At 38.1% G+C, this 21,829-nt stretch overlaps 1 protein-coding gene across 1 annotated transcript; it reads right to left on the bottom strand.

The window, feature by feature from the left end:
• Positions 1 to 3,323: 3,323 nt before the first annotated feature.
• LOC138784539 (1,25-dihydroxyvitamin D(3) 24-hydroxylase, mitochondrial-like) lies at positions 3,324 to 21,343 on the bottom strand. The gene is made up of 11 exons (XM_069960134.1): positions 21,285 to 21,343; positions 20,992 to 21,182; positions 18,087 to 18,180; positions 14,174 to 14,270; positions 13,997 to 14,088; positions 12,096 to 12,207; positions 9,066 to 9,208; positions 8,614 to 8,780; positions 6,812 to 6,890; positions 4,990 to 5,187; positions 3,324 to 3,467 (listed from the first exon to the last, which is right to left on the bottom strand). The coding sequence occupies exons 1-11, from the start codon at positions 21,285 to 21,287 to the stop codon at positions 3,357 to 3,359; spliced, it is 1,287 nt and encodes a 428-aa protein (XP_069816235.1). The 5' UTR covers positions 21,288 to 21,343; the 3' UTR covers positions 3,324 to 3,356.
• Positions 21,344 to 21,829: the final 486 nt, after the last annotated feature.

The raw sequence follows: 21,829 nt of genomic DNA, 5'->3' as shown, positions 1-21,829 counted from the left end.
TATTGTATTGACAAAATTCAGCCCGCCCATGTCTTGTGAGGCTATCTTCAGAAGAGCTTCAAGAAATTTAAAATGAAGCATAGTCCTGCAGTGTTATCATTCATCTGTGCATTTAATAATGCAAACTGTAATTAGAATAAAACAATAAATTATGTAACTCTTAGATATCTAAACCTCTAAAGGAATTGTTTAAAAGGGTAGTCAAATAATTTCAACTCAAAATCGGTATAATTGTGCCATCTAGTGGTATTTATAAAAACAGCCAGAAACTCTACAAGGTTTGCTCATCATCCATTTTTTTTTGCAAGTTTTGTTCTTTATTTTCTGAGTTCAGAATATGCTTAGACCAGTAACCACTGCATTCCCAACAATGATTTCTACAGATCAAAATAGAAAAGGTCTGTAAGACTAGGGAAAGAATCTAATACAAAGATTATACAGTACTTGGCATGAATCTTGCTTTTAAATAATTTAACACTCTGCTCAACCTGATGCCCTTTAGAAAAAATGACAACACAGCAACCTTTAGTTGTATCTTGTGGTTTATTACTTTTTTTTATGCATTAACAAAAAACTTTATCAAAGCATAAACAAATGCAGATCACAGTTTTTTGGAACACATTTCATGGAAACATTTTCTCTTATTTCACTACAGTAAATACATTTATGTTGCACACACACACACAAAAAAAAAATCTCTACTCCCTAGTAAGTATTATAGAGGCAAGAAGAAAGTATTTATAGGAGAAAACATTTTGCCTTATTTTTCAAGGCCTGCTATAAATTAAAACAGAGTTTTAAAAGTTTGCTCTAACCAGAGCACAGTGTTTACATTCTTCCCAGGTGAGCTTGCGTACCAGTCATTTATATCCTAAACACTTGGACGTAATTTGTTTATGTGAAAGAGAGAATGACAGCCTCACAACGCTAAAATCTGACTTGGCAAAATAGGTGCCTGAAACATGATTCCACACTGCCCTCTAGTGTATATTCACAAATTTAACAGATTCTTAATACTTTTATCCAGCATGACCATCTTCGGTGGTTCCCTACATTACCAGTGTCAGACTGGAGTACTTTGGGCTCAGTAAAGGAAATCATTCTTGGGACCCACCCTTCAGCCACCCCATTTATCTTTGATACCATTGGTAAGGGTTCATTTACACAGCATGATATGGGGAATGTATGGCTGCAAACAAATGACGATCAGCAGGGTCAGCGCACGCTTGCCGTGCCTTAAGAAGGCTCAATTTCAAAGAGAGATGTGAGGCCAATGACGATGATTTTTACGCCCGCACTACAGATCAAATCAGTTGACTAGCAGGTTTATGTTTGTTTGTCGGCTCATCTTTGGCACTTTTACATGGGCCGATTATCAGCTGAATAGGCTTCCTAGGAACGTTAGTTGGCGATAATTGGCCCATGCAAATGGACCTTAAGACAATTGTCTTGGTAACACTGTATACTTTTTTTAAAATAATTTTTTTGTATTTTTCCTTCATAAAAAAGAACAATATAATCTAATTTAACACAAATCTGAAACATAATCAACCCCTCCACCATTTCCATTGCATGGAAGGGAAAAAAAGAATAAAAAAATTAACCACAACCCATTAACCCTTCCATCTTTGCAAATAAACCTTTTGAACCTCAGGACTGCCTTAGAGGATCGCCATTATCTCCTCATAGTTCTTCACCTTATTTATCAGTCTCCTCCATTCTTCAATGGAGGGAGGTGAACAATCCATCCATCTCCTGGCTATCAAAACCTTTGTGCACACCATTATTTTATTCAGCAGAAAGTTTTTTCACTGTCCTCCTCTACCAGACCACCCAAAATCTATTCTGGGATTGAAATTGCCAAGTGCAACAAAATCCCTATCACTTGCTCAACGCAGTCCCTTTTTTCCCCCAGAGGTAACTTATCTTTGGACATGTCCATATCAGATTAACCATATCCGCTCCTTCCACATGACATTTCAAGCATTTTACATTTCTATTGCCAAACATAGACACTGTTTTAGGTGTTCTATATAACCAGTAAAGGATCTTAAAGTGTATTATTCTATGTTCAGGGCTACAGGATACCACGCCTAAATTCCTAACTATCACACTTCCCATGCTGTCTCATGAATCTTCCCAAACACTGCTTCTCACCTGGCCCTAACCTTATTCAAGTGTGGTAGTCTTTTTTCTTTAAACAAGAGTCTATATATTTTCGGCAAGAAGTTCTTGTGGTTTATTACTTTAAAAAGCAGCACATTTCAACAGGTTTGTGTCTTATTGCTTCAAATACTGTTAATATTGTTAATTAGTAGTTCTTTTTTTAACTGATAGGCTATGTTCACACAACATTTTTTTCAGCTCTGTTTGAAATTACGTCAGTTATTTTGAGTCTAAAATAACGGACGTTTTTCAAAAGCCTGGCATCCCCTTAGTGCAATGACGGGTGTTTGCACATTATCTTAGTTTGGGGTTACTAATTGCCCTTTGGTTGTGGCTTAATTGAAAAATCCATTGAATTTAATAGTAAAAACGGAGAAAGAACTGTGACAATAGAAGAACTGTGTGTGAACAACTAATACAAAACGTCCGCTATTTACAAAAACATCTGAAAATAATGTTCATGTTTATTAATTTGACGCCCGCGGCAAAAACGTCCATTTTTCAATGCATTGTATGCATAGGACGTCCGTCTTACCATTGACTTCAATGCAATTGAACGGACGTTATTTTAAATAGCGAAATCGGATGTTTTTTCTCCATTGTTGACGTTGTGTGAACATAGCCATATACTGTAACACACTATCAATGTTAGTATGGTATTTGCTTAGAAAATATTATGCTTCTGCATTATCTGTAAGTATTATATCATTGCATTAATTTGGCTTGTAAGAAAATATGTTTTGTTACTACAAATAATTCCACACTGTATCTCTAGTTTGGTTCTGTTCTCCAATGTATTGTATATTCTTATACACAGTACCTGGGGAAAACTGCCCAAAACAATTGCTCCCTCTCTTGGAGTATCCAGAGAACCACTTTAATTTCTCACTAAAAAATATCAAGTTATGGTATTAGAACACTGAAAAGGCTTCATTCTACATAACAGTCACTGGGTGTCCACATATAGACAAAGTCAAGAAAGGACACCTCTAGTTTATGGTGTTCTGTCAAAAAAAGACAAAAGTCTTAACTAAATAACTAAGTAAAACCATATACAAAACAAGGAAATACTCCAATGAAAATAAGATCTAAACATAGACAAAGCTTTTACGTAGTCCAGACAGCTAGAGAGGTAAAACAGCAGCAGTCATCGCCTGGTCAAAAGGGACATGATAGAGTTATGTAGTTCTCTATCGCTTTTTAAAAGCTACAGGCAGTTTCCTTGTGGGGATCATTACTCCAGAGACAATGGCTTTCACCGGTTCTTTATCTGTGGCACGTATGTGAAAATTCTGTAAAATCTAAGGTAAATAAATGCAAAAACAATGTCATTATAATTTGTGTTTCTATATCATGTTAACAGTTAAAGGAGAAGTCTGTGGGGGCATAATAATGAACATATATTTACCTGTCCTAGTTCCCTGCAATGGTGCATCCCATTCCTGGACCCCCGCTGACATTATTCATATCTCACCTCCGGCTACGTCACTACGTCATAACAGGCTGACAAATGCCCTGTTTAGCCACTTAGTGACTGGGACGGGACACCGCTGCAGTCACTGATTTGCTGAGCGGGCGGGCTTTGTTCCATCCTTTCATTCCAGCTGAGTTGTGACGTACCCCGTGCAAGGACAAGAATGACATCCAGTGGGGTATGGCAGCCAGGTGTTGCACGCAGCACAGGCACAAGATTCGGTAAGCATACTTTCAGTATTAACTTTCCCCCATCTTTTGCCGACACTGTAATTTTAATTTGTACCTGACTTCTTCTTTAACTACACACATAGAGTGACATTATAGGCATTTCTTATATCTGACACAGTGTAGTAGATAATAAAAGTTACTATTCAACACTTAAATGCTTTAGCTGATGTTTGAAAGTACTTCTTGCAGTAATTTTTGAAATTAGTTTTTATGGTGTTGTTTGCAGTTATGAAGTTAAGGGTGGGCTTATTTTACCTTACAGACATAGGCAATGTAGTGTAAGCAATGTTTGTTTGTTTTTTGGACAAATATATTACTTGTCGTCTAAGCCCAGAATATGGTTTTGGGGGAGAAGAAGATGAAATGAAAGGGACATCTTAAAGAGAAAGTTGTTTTTTTCCCCTTTTGAATTAAATTCTAAACCCCTTCCTGACCATGTAATGTAAAACTATAGCAGCTAACTGTATACAAGTCAACAAACCTGAAAATTTGATTACTGGTGGCTGAAGAAGTTTGATGCAGCCCAAGGCTGACTGGAAAACATAGAAACAGACATCCATGTTTTCCAGTATTCCCTAGGGCTTCATCCAACTTCATCAGATACCAGTAATTAAATGTTGCATGACCACAGGCTGTTACTTGTTGTCAGATCTTAATACTGTAAGAGTGAAGCGTGGGTCTAAAGATGATGTAAGAGTTTTAAAAAGTAATGAGCCAATACTATTCGATCGAATAGATATTCGATCGAATAGTAAGGTATTCGATCTATCGAATATTATCGAATAGTTCGCTGAATATTTGAAAAATATTCGATAAGCGTTCAAATCCCCCAGCTTCCGGTTTTTACCTCCAAGTGGTCGAATGGATGTTTTTCAATAATCGAATACTTGTTCCCATAGACTTTAATGGGATTGAATATTCGATCGAATATTCGAATATTCGGGAGATATTCGTATGAATATCGAATATTCGAATATTTCACTATTCGCTCATCACTAGTTTTAAACAATCTGTGTGACTTTTAAAAATCTAATGCATTCGTAGAATATCTAAGCTAAGAATTAGACACTGTTTACTCACACACTTTATTACTGGAACAAAAGTATGAATTTATTTTACCCAACAAAGTGTCAGCTGCAGTTGTAACTCTGCCAGGCGTCGTCCTATGCACATTCTTTTTCCAATTCCAAATGGTGTACTTGCAAATGGGTTTATTGTGGATCTTGGCTTCATCCACCTTTCAGGTTTGAACAGTTGAGCCTCAGGAAAGCAGTCATTATTCCACATCATTGAATGAAAGTTAATCATTGCAATTGTCTATTCAAAATAAGACAAAATGATAACTGATTAAATCTTTCTCAATTCAGGGAAAATATGTCTTGTACAGATGTAGAGACCTCCAACTGTTTCCATTGTAAAGATGTCATGATTATATTTTGTATATTTAATGAAGCCATTACAATATGGCGCTGACCTTCTAAACACTTAGAGATGTTTACATTCCTTAAAGATTCCTATTGCTTCCAAGTGAAATGCAAGTAATTCTTTTCATACCTCAGCCAATAAAACAATGATGTGAGCCTTTGTAGAACACCTATCCCCAGGATATATACTGCCTGCCATCTTTAAATAAATGAGATTCACTTTGACCATCAGTGTGGTTATTCTGTGCATGAGATAATAATTTTAACTTGTAATTTGGAACAGACAGTCACTATGACAGCACTCTTGGGGTGCATCTATTTCACCATGGTGCACTATGATATTGGTTTAGCATGTTCTGCATTTACTGCAAAGCTTGTAGGGTGACTAAGCCATGCTGGCTGCACTAGTACAGTGCCGTAGGCTTACTAAAGGGCTGAAAGGAAACAGAAAGGCTGTATACATACTATACAGTATTGTTAATATCACTGCCAAAGGGTGTAGACAGGGCGTAACAGTACTAACAGCCACCAAGCCTGCTTTCTTTCTAGCTGTAATAATCAGGTGTATCACCTACTTTTAGATTGTTATCTTCAGGAGAATGTCTTACAACATAACAGATAGTATATATTAAATAATATAATTTTTGTATATAATGTTTTCCAAATATGATGATGATAATAGTAATGATGATGATATTTTTGTAGGAAATCATTACAACTCAACAATATGTATCAAGGGGTAACTTACATGTATAAACTTAATAGGATTATCAAGGATTTTAAAATTGATGGTGTACCTCCACATAGACCATCAATATTAAATCAGTAGAGGTTCAAATGGATGCAAGCAAGATGTCCCTGCATTGAAAATCCAGCTTCAAAATGGGCACCAACTGTGTAACCTGGATACTTGCCATTAACGAAAAATTGTAGGCCTTGGCTTTTCCATTAACTGTGGATGTCCAGGTTGCGCCCTTTTGGAAGCCAGGATGTTGTTGCAGGGACATCTTCATTGCATTCATTAGTGCAGAACCAACATTAGGACTGGCACAGACAAAGAGCTTTAAAGCTGGCCCCCTTCTTAGCATTTGATGCACTTGTTGTGCACTTCAAGGTGAGTGTATCACTATATACTATTAACTAACTGGTTAGTTTGGTAGCAACACATTGTTTGCATTATGTTTTTTTTTTTTTTTTCAAACAGTGTCTAAATAACTATTGGAACCTACAATGCCCCACTATGTCCGATTGACAGGCCTCTTCCTATCAACCCCAACTGGGTGGGGAGTAGCCCGCAGGAAGACGCGTTTACAAATGTTTGCCCTGTTCCTGGCTCATCTTTAAATTTAGTTTTCTGAAATTCCTCAACATTAAATCATAGCTCATTGCAATGAGGGAGGATTTGCCTGTTTCGTATTTCTTGTGGTTTAGGCAGCATGAATCTTCTGACGGGTTATCTTTAAGGTGGCCATAGACATGAGATCACTGGATATGCATCAGAGACAAGTCATACTTACACCTTGTGGAATTAAATAACCTCCAAGATTTGTATCTTCTTCCAGTGTACGACTTGTAAAAGGCACCGTAGGTGTGACTCTAAAATAAGAAGGTTCATAGTTATAAGTAATGAAATAATTATAACTTTTTTTAAAATGTCCCCCAGTAAATATCATGATCACTTTTAATTGCAGCATTTAGAGGCTCAAATAACCAGCATCAGCATGATCAGTCATTAGGGGTGGCTGTCAGAGGCAAAGTCTCTAATAAATATTTATTGTAGGCAATGCGCATCGGCTCTAAAATGTGGCAGAGCCTTTCTCAAGCACCAATACAGATGAGAGTCTTCCTTAAATACAGACATATAACTCCAAAAAACACTAATACTTCCGGTCCCACACCCAAATAGGCAACAGAGAGGCAAGAGTTACCAAGACAATGAACCTACTGCACATATAATTATATTACCAATGAAGTAATTGTCTTTATTGGGGATACAAATATAAATATATGTGCAATAGGTTCTTTGCCTTGGAAACTATTTGTTTTTTATTTTATTCATTGCTGCCTATTTGGGTGCGGGACCAGGTAACCCGAAAGCATGTGTGTCATTTGGAGTAATATATCTGTATTTAAAGGGGAAGTTCATAAAAAAATTCTTCCAAATCTACTGGTGCCAGAAAGTGGCAGAGATTTGTAATTTATTTCTATTAAAAAATCTCAAGTCTTCCAGTACTTATCAGCTGCTGCATGTCAGCAGGTAGGGATATTTTTTCCAGTCTGGAGAGCAGAAGAGGTTTTATATAGACAGTGAATGCTCTGGACAGTTTCTGACATGGACAAAGGTGACAGCAGAGAGCATTGTGTCAGTATAAAGAGAATACACCAGGGAACTACCGGTGACCCTGAATCATTGATGCTTAAAACTAAAGATATGGCTGTAAATAGTAAATGACTTTACCAAATTTAATATATGGGAGAATTTATTAAATTGTAAAAAAAAAAAAAAAAAGGAACATTTTTGTGCAAGCATTATGTTGCATTAAATACTTTGACTTCTTATTTTTTGCACCTATCATAGCACTTTTGTAAAAGTGGGATAGGATATTTCCTCCTGTGGGCCAATAGGTTTTTAGTTTACACAAATTGGCGTAAATCACAACTGATATTTACATCAGTTCAAATGTGTTGCATCTCACTCCAACATATTTTAACTAAAGAAGTCATGTAAAATGTCAGCCTTTAGTACATTTTTCCCATTGTGTTTCTAATGATGATGTTTTATATACTGTCTCTACCTAGTCTATTGAATGTATTTTGCATTAACCCCATCACGGTCACCAGACGTTAATGGGCCGTAGAGTTGATCTTTGTGCCTGCATCCCATTAATTAAGGCAGTTAAATTTGACAGCTCTATCCACACCTGTAAGCAGAGCTGTTGGCAGAATATGATTGTAATAATAACACTGACTGACCCTATTTGCTTTTACACTTTAAAAGGTTCTCTACAGACGCTTCTATATTTAAAGCCATGGAGGCTTTAAAGTGATATTCTATAAACTAGTTCTCACAGCATCTCCACAATCTGTGACTTCTTGCCAATCTACTCCCTGCTTGCCTGCTGGGTTGGTGGAGGTCATGACAAGCAGTACATTTATCTGGCGTAGGGCACAGGGGCCGGGATTTTTTTCTTGATGAATCCCCCCTAAAGTTGGAGCCTCCAGGGTTCTATAACATGACATAGTACATTCTGTATCTCTTAATGATATACATTATTTCAAATAATAAATACAATAATAATAGTTATAATATCATAATAACCTCATTGATTCTTTAATGCACGATTTCAGATAAGGCATCTTTTGTAAATGATCAGCAGATGGATATTTTCCTGGTGATAAAACGGTCTGAATTTCCTTAAGAAGTAATTCCTGCACATCATCATTTCTTGATATATTGAAAATTAACCACAATAAAGAATTAGCTGTCTGTAATAAAAATACACAATTATAATTATTTATTTTAATGAATAGTATATAATTGATTTGCCTATGCATTAAATCTATGCATCACATTCTGTGTTTATGCTGGAAAAATATCCCACCGTACATGATAAACATACCCCTCCCCCCGCATTGCATTTATTTGTTTTATTTGTTGCATTTTCATAAAATCAAATGTAGGAGATAACAACCTTTACAAAACAGTAACATTTCAACTTTCTAGTACTATTAAATGAACACATACACTATATTTTGTTTATTTGAACTTACAGTTTCAACGCCCCCAATTTGGAGTTCAGTGAAAAGGCCAGATAGTTGTTTTTTCGTAAGTAATTGTTCAGAATTAATTGCATGGAGTAAGTCATTCTTCGGGGCACTTGCAGAGTTTAGTCCCTTGTCTATGTAATTTGTTACTGGTATCATATAAAAAAGATTGATAAAAGAAATAAAGTATAGCATATTAGCATTGCAACTGGAAATCAACACATCTTTTTATTGAATGAAAAGAGTCTGATGTATGTTTTCTCTGCATTGAGCATATTCACACATGGTAATTTTGGACGTTACTTATCATTTATAGCAAAAATTAGGACATGTCAACCAAAGCTTAATAATGATAATAATAATAATAATAATAATATGTATTTGTATAGCGCTTTTTTTTTCTATGCATACAGTACAGAGGTACATAATACACAGTTAAATAATTAGAATAAATAAAAATTACATAAATACAAAGTATAAACGAGACCTGCTCGTTGGAACTTTCAGACTACAACTTGGGTTGACACCAGGCAGGAGTGCTTCATTTGTCCATGGTCTAGCCATTGTACATAGTTAGAAATAAAGAATGAGTCAGCAACAACGCCAATGTCTGATTGCAAGTAAACATATAGGGGGAGATTTATCAAACTGGTGTAAAGTAGAATTGGCTCAGTTGCCCCTAGCAACCAATCAGATTCCACTTTTCAGTCCTCACAGACTCTTTGAAAAATAAAAGGTGGGATCGGATTGGTTGCTAGGGGCAACTAAGACAATTCTACTTTACACCAGTTTGATAAATCTCCCCCATAGAGTGCAGGAATGGCAGTGTTAACCATACTACTAATAGGAACAGAGCAATGCAACTCATACCCAAGGTTATACATCAAAAATTAATTCTTTTTATCAACCTTATTTTAGTAAAAAGGTATATATGCAAAATCTAAATAGTCTTCTTTTTAAAGTGTTCCTGTAATTCTAGGTGAAAATTATGAAAATTAAGGACATGTTCACCCAAGGTATATTTTCGTAAAATATAAAAAAAAGCTGATTGCAACAACGGCCATGATTAATGTAAAAATATACGTTACCTTGCCGTCTATGGAATCCCATATGGAGCATTTACACATAGTATACGCTCCGGCCGGGATCTCTAGCGGTGTCATAGAAAACATGTCACGGAGCGGCTCCGGCCGCACGCTCCATTATGTGCAGTGGGCAGTTCTAATGTGGGCGCCCACGGATGCGCCGGGATTAGAACTCAGCGGCACTAAAATCATCCGTCCGGTACTGCAATAATGGCCGGGATGATCTTTAATTAGACCAGCCATTCTGTGTTTGGCGGGTTTCATACTACACTACCATTCAAAAGTTTGGGGTCACATTGAAATGTCCTTATTTTTGAAGGAAAAACATTGTACTTTTCAATGAAGATAACTTTAAACTAGTCCTAACTTTAAACAAATACACTCTATACATTGCTAAAGTGGTAAATGACTATTCTAGCTGCAAATATCTGGTTTTTGGTGCAATATCTACGTACTGTAGGTGTATAGAGGCCCATTTACAGCAACTATCACTCCAGTGTTCTAATTGTACAATGTGTTTGCTCATTGGCTCAGAAGGCTAATTGATGGTTAGAAAACCCTTGTGCAATCATGTTCACACATCTGAAAACAGTCTAGCTCGTTACAGAAGGTACAAAACTGACCTTCCTTTGAGCAGATTGTGTTTCTGGAGCATCACATTTGTGGGGTCAATTAAACGCTCAAAATGGCCAGAGAAAGAGAACTTTCATCTGAAACTCGACAGTCTATTCTTGTTCTTAGAAATTACGGCTATTCCATGCGAGAAATTGCTAAGAAATTGAATAGACGGTGTGTACTACTTCCTTCAGAGGACAACACAAACAGGCTCTAACCAGAGTAGAAAAAGACGTGGGAGGCTGCTTTGCACAACTAAGTAGGAAGATAAGCACATTAGAGTCTCTAGTTTGAGAAACAGACGCCTCACAGGTCCCCAACTGGCATCTTCATTAAATAGTACCCGCAAAACACCAGTGTCAACATCTACAGTGAAGAGGCGGCTGCGGGATTTTGGGCTTCAGGGCAGGGTGGCAAAGTAAATGTCTGAGACTGGCCAATAAAAGAAAAAGATTAAGATGGGCAAAAGACACAGACACACAGACATTGGACAGAGGAAGACTTGAAAAAAGTGTTGTGGATGGATGAATCCAAGTCTGAGGTGTTTGGATTACAAAGAAGAACGTTTGTGAGACGCAGAACAAATGAAACATGCTGGAAGAATGCCTGACTCCATCTGTTAAGCATGGTGGAGGTAATGTGATGGTCTGGGGTTGCTTTGGTGCTGGTAAGGTGGGAGATTTGTACAGGGTAAAAGGGATTCTGAATAAGGAAGGCTATCACTCAATTTTGCAATGCCATGCCATACCCAGTGGACAGCGCTTGATTGGAGCCAATTTCATCCTACAACAGGACAATGACCCTAAACACACCTCCAAATTGTGCAAGAACTACTTACAGCAGAAGCAGGCAGCTGGTATTCTATCGTTAATGGAGTGGCCAGCGCAGTCACCAGATCTGAACCCCATTGAGCTGCTGTGGGAGTAGCTTGACCGTATGGTACGCCAGAAGTGCCCATCCAACCAATCCAACTTGTGGGAGCTGCTTCTAGAAGTGTGAGGTGCAATTTCTCCAGCTTACCTCAACAGATTAATAGCTAGAATGCCAAAGGTGTGCAATGCTGTAATTGCTGCAAATAGTGGATTCTTTGATGAAAGCAAAGTTTGATGTAAAAACAATGTTATTTCAAATACAAATCATTATTTTTAACCTTGTCAATGTCTTGACACAAAATTGTTTGGGTGACCCCAAACTTTTGAACGGTAGTGTACGTGTGAAAAATAGCCCAATAGTGCAGAACTGTGCACATTAATGATTTTGGTATTGTGTACAGTGTACTGTGTTATACTGTAATTATTTTTCATTTAGAAGACATTAAGGTAGACCAGGAGATTACCTGCTGCAAATATATTGTCCCAAGCTTCGGTATGATTTTTCCATGATTTTGTATTAAATTGTTTATGAAGATTTGCAGAGGTTACAATGAGGGGGCCTAAATAGTGCATCATCTGAGGAAAAATATATAGAACATTTTATATATAACTATTGTACAATAATAATATGACAAACCACAGGTTGAGTTAAGCCAAGGAACAAGGGACAAGGAGGATTTAGAAAGTAAGCCCTGATCTTGTCCCCGCCCTCTCTCTCTGCCTACTTGCCTCGCACATTCCTAGGCGACTGTGGACAACCACAGAGACAGTTCCTTACTCTGTAATACCATGAAATAAAAAACAAGGACAAGACATACAAACACACACATAAAAAAATTCAAATTGGCCGAGGTTAAAACCAAACTAGCAATGTGGTACAAAATCAGAATCCAAATAGCGGTAAAAAAGGTAAAATAAGCCAAAGTAAAGTAACCAGGTAAAGAAGACAGAGCGCAAAGACACATGGGATACATTAACACACTTTAAAAAGAAAGACTAATAACTAGCAAAGATTCATCAGACCAGAGAATTGTATATAGGAGGTCAGAATAGGAAAAGAATAGCGTAGAGTGTGGGAACCAGGCAACTTTTTCAAATAATGGACTACATCACCGGGATCCCTGTGTCAGTACAATCAGCTAATGTTAAAAAAAAACAAACAAACAATGTACTTGATGGTACTGTACACTTGCTTTAAGAAATCATACAACACTTACCAAATTTACAGGGGAACTATGAGACAAAACTAACCTGCTGATATCTTCCTATTAAGCTGAAGATGAAGGTATGTACTGTTTTACTGTAGTCCTCTGTAAGACAATTTGGAGCACTGGCCCGTCCCTGGAGTACTGATCCGCCCCCAGCTGGCCTGCCCCTTTTAATGATTTTCAGTGGATCGGGCTGGCTGGGGCAGGCCGCATAGGCGCTCAGGTGGTGGGGTAGTGCTCCAAATAGCCTTACTGGCCAGAGGAATGCAATAAAACTGCATAGGAATGGCACGGACGATGAAGGTAAGAGACATATCTTCATCCTCAGCACAATACGGAACTGTCAGCAGGTTAGATTTGTCTAACCTGCGGATAGTTCCTCTTTATAGTATTTAAATTTCTTCAAAAGAAACAGTTACTACACTGTCATAAAAAAAAAAAAAAACTTTTTACTTGTCACAAACACACATTTAAAGGTTTGGTTGGGTCTGGATGTTTAGATCCCCACCTTTCAGTAAATCAAAGAGAAGCTCATGGCTGAGCACTTTTCTTCTCCTCTCTCCCCATTCTGCAGATATGCTTTATTGGCTTACTAAAGAGTTCATATCATGCATTGAGAAGAACCTAGTGCTTCTACTGTCTTGTTCTAGTGCTCGGTAGGGAAAAAAGATCAAACTTTTTACATCTTTATGACATTTTAACAGTTTTCTCTAAGTGATGCTTGGGCTGAATGGCCAAAGCCATTACAGTTTTGCCCAAATAGACTACTGCACACCTATGATCATGATCAATCAGGAAGAAACCAACCGGCACCCTGCTGCAACTGCCAGGAATGGAAAGGAGTCTTTGCAAGCGGCTTAACTCTTTACATGCCGCGGTCCATAGAGAATAAAGAGAATAAAGAGAATGACGAAGAAGGAGCACCCTCTGTCACTCTGCAGAGCTAGAGCAGCAGGATCAGCAGGGGGTCAGTAGCGACTGTCCGGCATGTGAAAGATCTGACAAGGGGGGAAAGTTCTCCCTTTCACCATTAGCACCACTACTATTCCCAGGAATGGTGGCGACTCTGTTCCCCATAGTTAACCCTTTACATGCCGTGGGGTAACTACATGCTTATGTAAATGATTAATATTCTTTTGAATTAATATATACAACACCTTTTTTACTGACTGTATGAACAGCAATGCATCCTCTGTACATGCCTCCTGGAGAAGCCCACATCTTTCATTATATAGGACTGAGCATATTGCTGTGTGAAGAAGACATTGACATGTATCACAATACATGCTAAACATTTGTCGACAGACTGCATTATTTCCTCTGCATGCACTTACTTTCATATGTTAGTTTGTTAAGTTCAAAATACAAATCACCAACTTGGCCATGTTCATCACATACTCGGCTGACATGTGGAATAAAATCCTTAAGTACCTGCAAAAAATGTTTCAAATTTATCAAAATGATTTTGTAATTATGCATTAAACATTTTGTAGTGTGGATCATTGCTTGTGGTTGTTTGGATATCTTAAATCTAGGTTTACACACAGTAAAATGAAAGCAAAATATGGCCGTCATTTTGAGTGATAATAAAAGAATGTGTGACCAGGTTAAAAAAATGGCCATACTTTTCAAAAGCTGGTTGTAAATAATGAGCATGTTCTATATTTTGGCATTCATAATAATTTTGCTGTGTGTATACTGTTGGCTAATTACCCACAGACTTCAATGAAGCACATTTTTACATTGAAAATACAGCCAAAAGTATGGCTACAAGCTATGTTCACACACCATAAAAATGACGGCCATTTTTTTCGAATGGCTGTTATTTACCAACAAATAACAGCTGTCATTAGTAAATATGGCAGGCAAAGGCCATTATTAGGCTTTGGTGAAAGGTATATTGGCATTGCTAAAAGAGTTTGCCTCAAGCAGGCTCTATTAGCAGAACTCTGACCTAACTAATCAATGCAATGTGATAGATTTGCATTGATCAGTATAGGTAATCGATGGTATCACTGCATATAGAATGTCTCAAACTATTAAAATTTTATATTATTTACCCCGCATGGTAAATTAATGAAATGTACTTGTTAGGAATGTGACTTTACGCTCCTTGGTCCGCTGACTTTCTGTATTTTCTCGCTGTCTGAATTGTGTCTGAAATTTCCAGCCACATCCGCCTTGCCTGTCACACTTCTGGCAATGCAGGGGTTACTGCACTGCTAGATTTTCTCAGCTGAGCTTGGTGCTGGGATAAGAGGTGGTCCAATCACATGCTGGACCCAGTCTTTAATTCTGGATAAATAGCAGCAGACTCTGTTCTTTGTTCTCTGTGTTTCTGACGTCTATCGCCTACCTCGACTTTGCTTATTGCCACCAGCCCTGACATTTTGCATCATACCCTGACTATCCACCTGCTTATTGTTTTTCTACTGCGCTTCCTGACTGTTGCTGACCTGCTTTGTCCGACTTCCCTTATTATGTTTGTTTGTCTGTCAGTGTTTTGTGTTCCACATATCAAGAGTAGGGAACACCTTCGTGGTTGTCCATGGCCGTCTAGGGCCGTTTAGGCAAGTAGGCAGGGACAGTGGACAGGACTATTTTTTAACTAAGGAAAATCTTCTTAAAGGTCAGTGGTCGTCTTATACCCCAGGTTTCGTCTCATAGGAAGGGTGCTGAAAAATGTCGGAACCGGACTGGAGAATCTGTGGTTGCCGCATAAGGTGGGGGGCCCTCAAAAACAGCCGTATCCACGCCATATGTGGCGACCATATGAAGGGCAGAGCAAACTGCAGACGTCTGGAGTATGAAAAAAAAATACAGTAGAGTGACGCAGTCCCAAAAAAACACATCTCTTTCGCCTGTCTGGCCACCCTTGTATCCTACCGATATTACTGTACCTCCTTCTCTGCCTCTCAGATCTTGCTGCTGTCTGATGTTTTTTACAGATTTTTCTTTGCTGTGTGTTGGAAGAGGGGTAGTCTTATATGACAAGTATATCCCAAACTCAGGATTTTAACTGGAAAAGTCTTATACACACAGTTGTCTTAAAGAATCTAAACGAAAATTGGTACTGACAAAAATGGTGCTGATTACACAATTGTCCAATTGAGATTTTGTTTTTGCAGAAAAGTAAAAACAATATAAGGTAAAAACAGAACAGTTTAAGCATATTATTATGTCTATAACTTGCACCTATGCTTTGGAAAATAAAAAATAAAAAAATAATAATTTGAACCAAAAATGGGGCACAATATTGGTAAAGGTCCCTTTACCTTTTAGAATCATATAGGGCTTTGAAGTTTTTCAAGTTTTACATACAGTAACAGGGGCAACAATCAGGTACACTAAAGGAGGGAACAATCGGCTACAGCAACGGGGGATAGAGACAATGAACAGGGCAATTAGGGGTTAAAGTGATACGGCACCCTTTTTTCTATAGGCCAAACTCAGCTCTACCAGTCACAACATCTGAAAATGTACATGCCTAAAATACCTTATTTTTTTAAATTAAAATAAATGTTTTGATCATTAGTGGAGAGTGTTGTTTTCGGCCTTCAACCCCTTCCCTGCATATGACAAAGCGGTATGACATCGAAGTCTGTGACTTCCTGCATTACAATATGTGCCATAATGCTCAGGGGCTCTATAAAGCAAGCTCAGAAGCTGAGATCACTTCATAGAGAGTGAGGAACGGCTGCTATCAGCAGCTGGGTCCTCACAGTTAATGATAGGCAGCAATTGTGCTGTTACCCGCTATTATCCCTTGGGCATGGTTTATCACATGGCCACTTTCTTCCAGAGACAACACGACTCCTGCCTCCAGTTCAGGTGTGGTTTGCAATTAAATTCAATTCACTTCAATAAAACTGAGTTGCAAAAGCCCACTCAACCTGAAGGCAAGAGTTGAGCTAACTCTGGAAGACAGTGTCCATTTTTTTTTAACACTGGAAAACCCCTTTAAATGTCAGTGAAAGGAGCGACTTCTGTTACTGACAAATCGGAAACCCCCACAGTCCCTCCCAATCCTTTTCTCTGACTGAATGAGATGTAACACTTACCTTTGTGTGGTCCGGCAGTCTGGTCATAGACAGAACACCAATAATACAGATTAATGCTAAGCAATGGCATAGCATTGAACAGTATAAGCAATCTAATGATTGCTTGTACTAGTCCCCTATAGGGACTTAAAGGGAATCTGTCAGCACCCGAGCCTTACCACTGGTGCTCACAGTGTGCTCTACCTGGCAGCAGTCCCCTTGTCCCCAGTGTGTCACCAGTGTGCTCAACATTTGTGCAGCACTTTGGCACACCTCACCACTCCTTCCTCCTCCCTCTCCTTTATGAATAATCAATGCTGCCCAGCCTCCTGCTCACTCAGGTGTCAAGCATTATTTGTCAGAAAACTGATCTTCAATCAGATATAGTTGAATAACATAGCCTGTGTAGGAGCTGTGGTCTAGGGGTAAATCACCTGTCTAGTGAACACCATCAGTTTATTCTTTATTGTTCAGTTACCCTGATGGAAATGAAATGTAGTTTTTCTTAAACTTTTTTTTTTTATTATTTCGTTATTTTTAAGTGAGTTTCCATTCAGGTCCATTCATTTCCATTACGAAACTACTGGTGTTCTCTAGACAGTTGATTTAGCCCTAGACCACAGCTCCAACACATTGGGGCTCAGATATTTAACTATAACTGAGTTTTTCTTTCAGACAAACTGTCTACAGAGGACTGATCTGCAATCAGAGACACTGGCTGACAGCTGAGCGACCAGGAGGCCAGGTAACTGATTATTCATGAAGGAGAGTAAGGAGGAAGCAGTGGTGAGAAGTGCTAGGGTGAGGCATAAAGACTGTTTGACTCTTCTTTTACAGCAGGAGATTGGAGATGGTGCATTATTACATTGTTCATTTCAATTTCAACCAATAAATAATTAATTAGTTTTGCTATATGAGGGAAATATATTAAACATCTGCCCATAGCACAGGCCATAGCACAGGCATGGTGACAGCAAGTAAGTAGATGGGGACTTCACTGCCTTATCACCCCCCCAAACATACCCAAGCCCCCCCCCCCCCATTAGAAACATTACAAGAGGGGCATGGATGTCAGTGGGGAAAGGGGAGTTAAGAGCAGAAAAGAATACTGTCTTCCAATAGTTTTTTTTCTGTTTCACTTTACATTTAGTAATTAATGTACATTTAGTACATTTAGACTGTTTTGTTGTAAAAATAGGTAAATCACCTTAATGATTTGCACATCCATTGTTGCTACTTCTTTAATTTTCATCAACTTTGCTTGTGCTATTCTTCTCATGTGCAACCACTCTTCACCTTCACTGCGAAAAGAAAAACATTTATTATGCATGTAATGTTACTTTAACTAGGCCTTAGAAAGTGCTACCCTGTTCAGTGGGGAGCCAGGGTTAAAACTTAATCGAAATAGAATAGTTATTGTGGCAATTTAACCTAAACTAAACTTAAAACCATTTTCTTTGATGCTGTGGTTCAGACATCTTATTCCCCATCAAGAGTGCCAGTGACATAGAAAGTCACATTGTCTACAAGCCAACAAGAATAAGTTGCCCAAGTGCATTCTAAAACTTGTTGAGCTAGAGGCCAGACATAGACAGTTGAGTGGGCTATCGCACAAATGCCTGTATCCCCAGATGAGCATTGCAGATTTTCAAGGGAATTTAAAGTCTCAAAATAAACTGGGTGCCAACTGGTCTGCATCATTATAACATTCTCTGGTAAAGAAGGATTCCATTACTGTGAGTACTAAAGCTTCTTAAGAGACTTAGCAGGAAAAGGTCATGACCCCTACAACAACATACAAACCTAAAATGAAAGTGTTCCCTTGTTTTGTCTAAATATTCTCTGAATATCCGAACCAAGTGATGAATACAAATTGAGATGTGTTTACTGCTCTTTTGGACCAAGCATATGTGTACTTCTATTTCACACTTTACTAGCTACCCTAACTATCTCCAGCCCTACAGAAATGAGCAAAAACCTACAAGCATCCCTCAAGGGTGTTACTATAACTGGCTGTGGCACTGCAAGGTCCAGCCTGCCTGCAGGTACTTTTTCCAATAGTGGTGTTTCATCCAGGCCGCAGCATGAAGTTAATGGGCTTGCTAATTCACAACCTCAGTTTAAGGATAAGGGCCAGTTCACACTGAGCAAGAGATTTCCGCCGCGCTCAGTGTGCTGTTGAAAGTGAATGAGAGGGTGCGTGCTCCTCCATGTTTATTCTTTGAGCTGAGAGGAGAGGGAGCGGACGAGCTCACACTCTCCCATACACTTAAAGCAGGACACTGAGCATGGCGGGATTCCATTGCGGAGAGCTCCTCCACAGAATTGCGCCATGTTTGCTCAGTGTGAACTGGCCCTAACTGCTTAACTTCTTAGCCAGCCCATTCTTTCAGTGGCAGTTAAACACTGGATGCCATACCTTAAAAAGCTTGACTGCTTAAGACCCCAGAAAATAAGCTTATCATAGCGTGTCCCATTGTTGGAACCACTAGTGATTATCTTTATGAAGAATTCAGGGAAACCTGCCAACAATTGTTCAGTCTCCTTGAAGCATAATCATAAGAGCATCTACAGTTACGGGGCACACAATAAAATGGGATATCTGTAACATACAGACATTATGGATTAGAGAAATGCAGTGAGAACACAGGTAAGACTTATGAGTGGGTTTAAAGTGGTACAACTAATGCAATATATTAAACAGGTTCACTAATATATATTTATACTCCTCAGCTACTATTTTCTAAACTCTCTCTTAAAGCGAATGTACCATCAGAGATGCCAATGCCGTTGTCCTTTTTTTGAACCGCCAACTGGACCCCATGCATGGCGCCGGCCCAGCATTAAGTACTGGAAGTAGGACGGCTGACTCCCAGTGTGACAAACACCCCTCCCCTCTGTGACGCAGTTCCATTGATTATAAAGGAGCCACGTCACAGTGGGGAGGACAGATGGCGCACTGGGGACCGGCCAACCAGCATCCATTGCTTTGTGCTCGGCCGAAGCTGGGAATAGACCGGCGTCATGCATGGGAACATGCATGTAAAAAACTTAAAGCGATTTACCTCATGGTACATTTGCTTTAAGAGTTTAGAAAATAGTGCCTGAGGGGCATAATAATAACTATATATAGTTATATCAAAGCCAATACAGAGACTTATTCTAAGATCTATCACACTCAGAACTGTATGTTTAACAAAGCATCATCATCTATACCTACAAAAAAGAAGCTTTCTGCACCAATGTAAGAAGTGATTCTTTACTGTAAGAGCAGGGGAGGGGGTCTGGAGGGGGCGGAACTTAGAGTCCGCTTAATTCATCATTTTTTTCCACCAGAAAAATAGACAGGAAACCTACTCCAGCTCTGAGCTGGCGTAGATTTTCTGGCGCGCGCACTGATTCGCACGGGATTTATGTAGAGGCAGTCTGCCTCTATATAAATCTCCGAACTGTTAGAGCTGCGGAGACATTTTTAAGTCCAGCGCAGAAAACGCCGGACTTAATAAATGTCCCCCTATGTGTTATATGGAAAGACCTATGATATAAAAAAGAATTGTGCGATGCTTAATTTCCCCTGTGGTAGTGAAAATAAATAAAAAATACCATGCATTGTGTGAAACAAAACATGTATAGCATATTGTTATATAGGTGGAAATATATAATGTCTATATCATTTCTAAAACATCTTTATCTGGGCTAATGAACAGAAACACAGTACACAGACAATATTGTCACTTATCATTCCAGAGTTTTAAAGCTTTGTGTTTTCATTTTATAAAATATTTTTGAAAACAAAAAAAAAACATTTTATAAAAAAAAAAGAAATTAAGTATATTAGTATATATTATAGTAAATGACGTATATACTAATAGTAAATGATGTATATACTAAGGCTTCACACTGCGTTTTTGCTATTTTTTTCTATTTGTTTAATGCACAAATGCATCAGCTTTTTCATCTATTTTTCATCCAATCTTGCATAAAACAGATAAAAAAATTGATAAAAAAATGCAGTGTGATAACAGCCTTAACATATTTTACTTAATTAAAATGTAACATTTGATTACAAAAATATAATTATTTAATGTACCATTAAAATAATGTGCACTTACAGTGTAAGCAGACCATAAGCCTCTCCTCTATATTCTCTATACATTTTCCATGGTTTGATTTCCATTCTTTTGGGATGAATGCATTCATGTCTTAGAATTGATTCCATGAGAGCTGGATCTCCAATTTGTACTGACTTAAAAAATCCAAGGTTCATCTTAAAAATCCCTCCAAACTTTTGATGATATTTAAACTGAATCAGAGGAAAAACAAAATTCTAGAACATCAAAACTGAGACAATGTAATAGTAATAATATATAATAGTAATAATATATTCATCATACAAGAAACATACCATAATTTCATGTTGATTTTGTAGTCCTCCATTCCAAATGACATTTAGCAGGCTTCCAATACCAGGCAAATCCACAGGACCTGGGAGAGAGGAGAAAGGTAATGGTCTTTCTTTTGCAAAGGCAATACTTTCAGACCTTGTGTGGAAGTTTACTTTGTGTATAAAACTTTGGGCTATGCAAGGTGACACTAATAATGAGAAGGTCTTCATGACAGATGCTTTATATTCAATATAAATGTCTATATAGATGTCTCCCAGAGGAGGAAGTCAAATATAAGGAGTGTGTGTGAGTGGAAAGGATTGGTCTTTTATATAAAACAATACTACAAAAGGACATACAGTAGCCCCAAATATCATTGGTTAAGAGTTTGATGGGAAGGGCATGGAACAGTTTTGAAGTAAAAGAATGTTTATATAAGAATAGTAGGAATTAATTTGTTGTTTCCTAATTAAGGGGATGAACCAGTTCAAGAGACTCAAGTTCAAGTACACTTCTTGCCTAGGAAATACAATCATTCATAGCTGCAAACCTTTTTAACACAAAG

This window comes from Dendropsophus ebraccatus, chromosome 2, assembly GCF_027789765.1.
Source record: "Dendropsophus ebraccatus isolate aDenEbr1 chromosome 2, aDenEbr1.pat, whole genome shotgun sequence".
Taxonomy (NCBI): Eukaryota; Metazoa; Chordata; class Amphibia; order Anura; family Hylidae; genus Dendropsophus; species Dendropsophus ebraccatus.
This window is presented reverse-complemented; position numbering and strand designations above follow the sequence as displayed.